The sequence below is a fragment of the Penicillium antarcticum genome, assembly GCF_028974205.1.
Source record: "Penicillium antarcticum strain IBT 31339 chromosome Unknown utg000005l_segment0_segment0, whole genome shotgun sequence".
Lineage (NCBI taxonomy): Eukaryota > Fungi > Ascomycota > Eurotiomycetes > Eurotiales > Aspergillaceae > Penicillium > Penicillium antarcticum.
In genome coordinates this window covers 1,066,648-1,074,233 of record NW_026695303.1, presented here as the reverse complement: position 1 = coordinate 1,074,233, position 7,586 = coordinate 1,066,648, and the positions used below count along the sequence as shown (strand labels likewise).

Here is a 7,586-nt window from a genome sequence, read left to right as displayed (position 1 = left end):
ACTACTAATAACGCGTCTAATAACGGTATATTGCTAGGTAGTCTTTAAGAGGCTACCGAGTCTCTAGAGTTACCTAGGTATATTCCGGTTATTTAGATACCCTATATCGCGTATATTATATAGCTTAGTCTAAAAGAGCTTCTTGGTTAGATAGATACGAACCCGCGGAACAATCGGGAAGAGATAGAATAGGTAGAGGAAGGGACTAGGGCCTAGCAAGAGAATAGGAAGATTGTGGTTACACTTAACAAGGTCTAGTGTTCTCTTACTTCTCTCTTATTTTATATACTAACTATTCTATTATCTTCTAGGTTCGTAAGGTCGTAGTTTATATCAACAAAAGTCCCTAGCGCCGTAAGAGTTTTATAAAACTTTAGACGGAAGAGCCAAAACTTATACCTATCTAAGATATTCGGACACGCTAAAATTCAACGTTCCTAATACTCCGGCGTACCCGGCGGCTATAGTCTACCTTTAATAGCTTCTATACTAAATTTAACCTTACTAATATAAAGATAGATAAAGATAAATAGCGATAGGTTAATTATCTTCTCTTAATCACCTATCCCTTCTTTAAATTCACTTTATCTCTCTTAGCAACCATAGATATTACTATTTATAACGTCTTTAGTATCTACAATACCTTATTCACTTATATTAATAAGGCAAAAGCCTAGCTAGCGCGAAAGAGGGTTAGTTAGAAAAAGGTGATAAAATTAGCGCTAGATTATACACGGGATAAGCTTGCTAAGTATTATAGGAAAACTAATAATGTTCCTAGCGATCTCTATGCAATTGCGACTATCTTAGGACTATAGAATAAGCTAGCGTTCTTCTCGGGAAAGGAATAGGAGCCTTACTAGGCGCCACGCTATAAGAAGTCCCTAGAGACTTATATTTAGCCTTACTAAGAGCGCTATAAATAGTCTCCGTCAATAATCTAGTCTATAAGAAACAATATATCTAATATTAATATCCTTATAACCCCTACCGAATCCCTCTAGTCCGAAACGACTACTATAGATAAGCTTACGCGGTATCTTAGAAGTAGTAAGTCTATCCCTCTATATCTTACTTCTTATATACTCCTTCGGTTTCCTTATACTAACCTTACTAGGTATTATATAGGTAACCTCTCGGGTATACTAGAAGGAACACTAAAAGGAATATCCTATTCTAGCAAGCCTCGCCTAAGACGTCCTCACTACCCTAGCTAGTAGCTCTAGCGTTAAGCGGTTATTTAACTCCGCTCGCGATATCTATCACTATCGATAAGGCTCGCTAAAACCGTAGACTATCTAGGATTTGATAATATTTATGTATATAGCAAAATTTGATATAGAGTTAGAATAGCTTGCTTTAATCGAGGAGTACCTTTCTACCTAAGAGAAGTAAGTAGAGAGTAAGCGAAAGGATACAGAGAGGAAGAAAGAGGAGGGATTTAATTCAATTAGTGATAATAAGGAAGATCCTTCTACTACTAAAGCTACCTAACCTTCTAGTAAGCGTACACTTAGGAAGAGACGAGCCGAGACTACGTTAGATAATCTTATCTAACTAGATAATACTAACAAGGTTCCTCTACCTAATAATAGCTACTTATAGGAGGAAAGTAGCACTTAGCGGCGTTCGTCTAGGCGCGTTCCAAAACGCTTAAGATAGGATAAGGATTTTGTATATAATTAGTAGAAATAAAGACTATTTCGGCAGAAATTAGTTAACGCTTAATAAAGGAATAGTCATATTAAAACCTTCCGTAATATCTATAAATATAACTAGGCTAAAAGCAAAATACTAAAAAATATAGGCCGATTCTACATAAAATATACGTATCACGGGGTTTTAGATGTTTGTTATGTTTGTAGACCCGCCGGGTCGATCCGCAACTTTGAGGGTCGGTTCTACTCATCCTGAAACCGCCCCGCGGGTCTAAACTTTGTAACCAAGAACCGCCCCGCGGAGGGGCGGGGCGGGGCGGTACGCGGGTCTTGCGGTTCCATCTCGAGGCCTATCAATGGCTACAGAAAGTTGTAACATATGATTTAGATGAATAATTAAAATTTCCATTAGTTCTGAGGGTATACAAGAGACTACATACAACTTGAGGCCCAATTTGGCTGGAATTAAACTTCGTCATTCGTATACATAGTGGGGAAATTATTTCTGTTGATTCGGCTTGGTTCCTGATCTGCACCAGCCATATGTCAGAACAGATTGTAATGTCTGTTGGCCAGCTGTAAAGCGATCTCGAGCAAAGGGCCACGTTGCGAACAGAGCCAGAAGATGCAAAGTGCTCATGTGCTCTATAAAAAATGCTATTTTTGCCCCTGAACTATAGGTACTCATTTCTAGGAAGGATTCAAGCTGACTGATCCATGCCTGATATTTCTGGTATACACCATCCATTATGCAGGAATCTAAACATAGTATCATCGTGCCCTTACATTTCAACATATCTGTTGAAATTTATGATGCAGGTAGTACTCTCAGACTAGACTTTACAAAATGATCCTCGTAACCTATCCACCAATTCATACCCATCAACACAGCGATACACAGGAAGAAGAGCCGGTGGGCCGCAAGACTGTGCTCAAGACCTGGCGGTTTTCGGTCAGGGTTTGAGTACGTTCATCTAATCCAAAACTCTCAATGAAATGGTTGTTCTCGAGGCAAAACTACTTTCACTCTCGCAATCGCTCTAGGGTTTAGGCATCATAGTAAGGTAGGTTCGAACGACATAGATACCCCAAAGAACAGAGCCTATCGCACCCTAATGTTTTACCCACAAATCGTGTTTTCGAGCGCCTCTTCATCACTGATCTTGAGCGTACAATATATTGCGTAAGCATAGTTAAGCAAATTTTGAATTGGAACATCTCAATTGAGTTGAAGGCTAAGCATCAGGGATCAACGACAATGGATCAAAAAAAGTCGGCTTGCGGAGTTAGAATAATGCAATTGAGGTTTCAGTGATGTGGGTGACATAGCAGGAAACCGCGCCTCCGTGAGACGTTGACGACTCTATGTCAACAAGAGCTTGTGAGTATTCCGCTCAGGTTTGGTGCAGATAGCCAATACACGAGTATTTTAGAAGACAAGAAACTTTACAAGAATATGAAATAAGTTCGACATTTTAGATGAATACCCGGTTCAACCGGCGCAGCGCCCGGATGTCCTCTCCATCAAGGCTGATCTTCTCGTGAGGAATATCTCGCGGCCCCTCGCCCCCAGTAGGAGTACGGTCACCCGGTCGACTTCCAGATTCGCCCGTTTTAACAATCAGGGAGGTGACAGGGGTAGGCGAAGTCCCATTCATCAATTGGCCGATGAAGGGGACACGACGAGCGGTTTCAGTAGGCTCAGGTAGGGTTCCCATGAGACCAGCATGCTGCGGCGCAACGAGAACAGTCTGCTTCAGCAGATGTGGGGTACCGCTGACAACACCATGTGGTGGTATACTTGCGATTAGTGGTACTCGTGGCGAAGCCAGATGAGAGTCAGTTGCGACTGGCCCGATATCCCGTGGTCTTATCTGCTGAGGTGAAATTTCAGGCACAAGATGGGAAGAGCTATCTGGATAGACTGGCGGACCAGCTGCAGGCCAGCCAGCAGCAGGTAGACCTGATTCAGAATATGGCCTCTCATATTGAATGCAGTGTGGAGACGGGGGAAGAACATGAGCTTGAAACGCGGGGCGAGGAAGGCTTTTACATTGCTGGTGCTCATATGAGGGAGGACCTGGCGCATGTGCAGCTGAGAAGACAGGATGAACGTAGAAAGGAACACCGTAGGGTGTAACAGCGACAGTAGGTGGGGTAGTCAGCGGAGTTGGAGGCCAAGCATACGAAGGTATAGGGCGAGGGATGATCGGACCGGCTACTACGCCGGCTATAGATCTAGGGGAAGCCATTGGAAGGTTCTGTTGGTCGTCGGCCGTTGACTTGGGGTAGAAACTTTTCTGAGGTCGTACATGTCGCAAGGTAGGATCTATAGTGGGTTGTTGCAAGTTGGCGGCAAAAGGGTGGGAGCGAGTGTAGTAGCTGATAAGGTGGAAGTGCTGGCCAGAGGAAGTCGTGGTGCTAAATGACTGCTTCACTAAGCCGTTTGGCTTATATTGGTAACCATCCGGTCCCTCATCACCCACCCTGTCAGCGTGATCCGCATCGGTGTCCTGTGTGCTCTCAGGTGTCTTGCCGGCTTTGGATACAGACATCCGAGAGATGTTGCCACCACGCTTGCCTTCCATCTCTCGGTAAGTCAGAAAGCTCCCGGAGACTCGACTGGCACTCCATGATTTGCCGTCCGTCCATCTTCGCATACCTGCTTCCCGCTCATCCCAAACAAATACAGAGCCAGATCGAATTAATTGCCGTTCCTTCTCTGACCATCGTCTCTGCACTCGTGGTAGTAAACCAGTGCGACAAGCCTCAAGGAGAATTAGTGCGTCCGCAGAGGTGCGGACGTGTCCATAATAGGTCTCCATTCCTGCTCGAAATTCAATAGAGGAATCCATCAGTGTGAAGGCTAGATTGTCAGACTGTACTGTATGAATCTAGTCGTGTTGAGGCTGCGAACTAGTCGCTTAGCAGGGATCACGATTTGCTTCAGATGAGCAAAACCAATCAAATCTATATATGCTAGTTATTCTTGACCTCTGCTTTTTCTCCGACCAAATCGGTGACCAGCAGTTTTAGAGTTCGTTCTCTTTCCATTAGCGTTCCAACTTAGTCAGGCAATCTAGGAGAAGCGTCGCCCAATAGAATAACGGAATTGATTCCCAAACCTCACAGCATACGGTAACGCCACAGGTGCTCGCTAAGGACTCATGTCGGTTTTGTGGCAATTCTTCTACCCCCACCGCCAAGATCCGCCAAGAGACAACTGATATTTCTTGGCAGTCTCCCCTCCCCCCTGCCTCTCAGATAACCCCCGAACATTTACGAGTACCGAGAAGTTCAAGTGGCAGGCAGCCTACTAGGCTGAAACCCCGCTAGGCAGGGAAAAAAACAAATAATCTTTCTTCAAATAGCTGCATCTTTGTCCTATAAATTAGGAAAACATAATCCCGCTCGTATGAAGGCTACAAGATTGACCTAGTCTTTTCTAGGCTTTCCCTTGTCCAAAACTACAGGTCGGTCACAAAAGCTCCAGCTCTCTCCGAGAAAGTGACCGACATGACTTCCCAAAGTCCATGAGCCAGCCGACCATCAAAAAATCATGGGTCAAAATCACTTCCACGCTACAGCCGCTTGTTCTTTCGGCCAGAAGCATCTATACCGAGCTTTAAGTAACAGACGCGCGAGTTACTAGGGTACTTCTTTCGATCAACGTATTATCGACGAAAGTGAGGGAGCCTTCGCATTACCGTACAAGAGGGATTGAGTCAATCTCGTTTCCGGTAACCTTCTTGCATGACCAATGGCTCCGTCCATACCATGGCAATTTGGTCGGGGCTTATTCAATGACTGCAATATTGCCAAGAAATCACCATGTGCTATGGCCAAGGTAGGACATTCTATGCCAAGAATGTCTTTACCTGGAAACGGATAATTGCCAAGACTGATGCCAAGCCCTCTCCAAAATCGAGAGCTTTAGCGATTCCCACATTCCTGTTGTGACATTAGTGCGTCTCTGGCCCGCGAAGCAATGCGCGAACTGACTTACTCCCTTTACAGTCTCCCCAGTCATACAAATCAATATGACATGCGCAAGGGATTCTTAATTTCCATTACGTCATTTTCCTGTTATCTCCATCCTTCTGGAGCACCACTATCTTCAGAATTTTTTAGAATTATCTGCGAAATATGGCACCGAGAATACCTTTTTGAAGCTACCTTTTATATGATGCACAGTATCTTGAAAATAGTTGAACTCTCAGCTATTATATCCTCCTATATAACCTCTATCCTCGTATCTCTCTATGATGAATTATAGGAACTGAGGCTGAGATGCAAACGGATCTTTTGTACCATCATCCTCGCTATCCCAGACATATTCAATTTCTCTTGCAATGCTTCCGGCTAGATCTCTTCCATATACCTGTCGGACGAACGCCAGTGTCACATCAATACCAGCGCTCACCCCTGAAGCGGTCCAAGTATTCCCGTCCATAACCCATCTTGCCTCCTTAACCCAATGGACCTCTTTTCTAAGCGCAGTTGTTGGTTCCCATAAAAGCTTATTGGTGGTGGCCCTTCTTCCATCCAAGATCCCTGTTCTTGCTAATACACCCGCCCCATTACAGATGGAGATAATGTATTTCACCGATGGGAATACCTTCTGAACAAATTCGATAACAGGGTTGATAGTATGATGGAACCGTGTCCCAGCACCACCAGGGACCAGGAGAACATCAATAACTGACTTGGGTTCTGAGCTGCGGTCTGCGCCCATAGCGTCAAAGTCATTGAATGTTCCTGTTGGCACTATTTCTTGCGAACAAATTGAACCTGTTCGGTGGGCAGCCGGATCTGGAGAACGCGTTGAAACAGGAGCAACAGATGAGGATAATAAGGACAGCCGAATATGAGTTTGCTCAGAGAGGACATTAAGAACTTCCAGCGGCCCGAAGACGTCTAGGGCTTCAAAGCCAGGGAATAAGACCATGGCATAATGCATCTTGTTTGAAGCAGTTGAATATACTGCAGTAGACCCTGCAGGGCTTGATGTTTCCCACTCTCCACTGCGTAGTGGAAAGGCTTGCTTGGTCATAGAGCGAATGTGAGAATAATTGCGATCAGACGAAGAGAAAGGCTGCGGGAGGAAGTCAAGAAAGGGCGGGGTCGCTGGGCGTGGAGGGCCAGATCGCTATTTCTCTCCACCCCTTCCCACCCCTTCGAGGACCCAATCTTCTATGGAGACTTACAGTATTTTACAATGACTCATTCGTCGCTGAAATCCATGGATTTTATGACGGGATACGGCCGGGCAGGGGTTGCCTGTCGAGTAACCAGATACGGATTAGTGCCGTTTGTGGGTACGGGCCGAGAAACAATGTGTGAGTATCACGGTAGAGAGGATATTTTGGATGTTAATTTGTAAGATGCCGTGAGGCCGACGTTGAACCTGATATGAGTCAGCTCATCACATGCCTCCTTCACCATCTTCATCCTCGCCGCCAAGGCACGCAAGTTCCCAGCGATGGCAACTCACCGTCACCGGCCCTCTCTCGAGAGGGCTCTAGACTTCTCAATACCCTTATCATTAATACCACAACAGCATGAGTCGGCAAGGAACCTGGCGATCAGGCTTGTACGACATTATGGCCCCGAGAAGACCGTTGTTCGATCCTGGAATAATCCATCCTATTGATGGACACAAAATCGACAGTCCCATGAACGCCCTCAGTCCACAGGATGGATAGATGGATGGATGATTTTGCCCTGAAACGAAGGAACGGAGTGGAAGAGGCTACCAACCCCACGGCTGCGCAACGCCGACATCGACGCTGCCAAAGACACGGCGGCAAACACACACCCTACTCTCCCGCTTAGCCTCTCTCTCATTGGTGCCGGTTGGATCCCAGGTTACGTTCCTTCTCGTGTTCGGTTGTCTCTTTTTGTCTCTTTGCTTCCTAATCATACCGC

General features: G+C 45.4%; 2 protein-coding genes across 2 annotated transcripts; both read right to left on the bottom strand.

The window, feature by feature from the left end:
• Positions 1-3,133: 3,133 nt before the first annotated feature.
• N7508_005058 (Gti1/Pac2 family protein) lies at positions 3,134-4,483 on the bottom strand (the record flags this gene model as incomplete). Its single annotated transcript, XM_058463124.1, has 1 exon — positions 3,134-4,483. The coding sequence occupies one exon, from the start codon at positions 4,481-4,483 to the stop codon at positions 3,134-3,136; it is 1,350 nt and encodes a 449-aa protein (XP_058319602.1).
• A 1,445-nt stretch (positions 4,484-5,928) lies between these two features.
• N7508_005057 (DJ-1/PfpI family protein) lies at positions 5,929-6,618 on the bottom strand (the record flags this gene model as incomplete). The annotated part of the gene is made up of 1 exon (XM_058463123.1): positions 5,929-6,618. One exon carries the CDS (start codon positions 6,616-6,618, stop codon positions 5,929-5,931), a length of 690 nt encoding a protein of 229 aa, XP_058319601.1.
• Between the last annotated feature and the right edge of the window lie 968 nt (positions 6,619-7,586).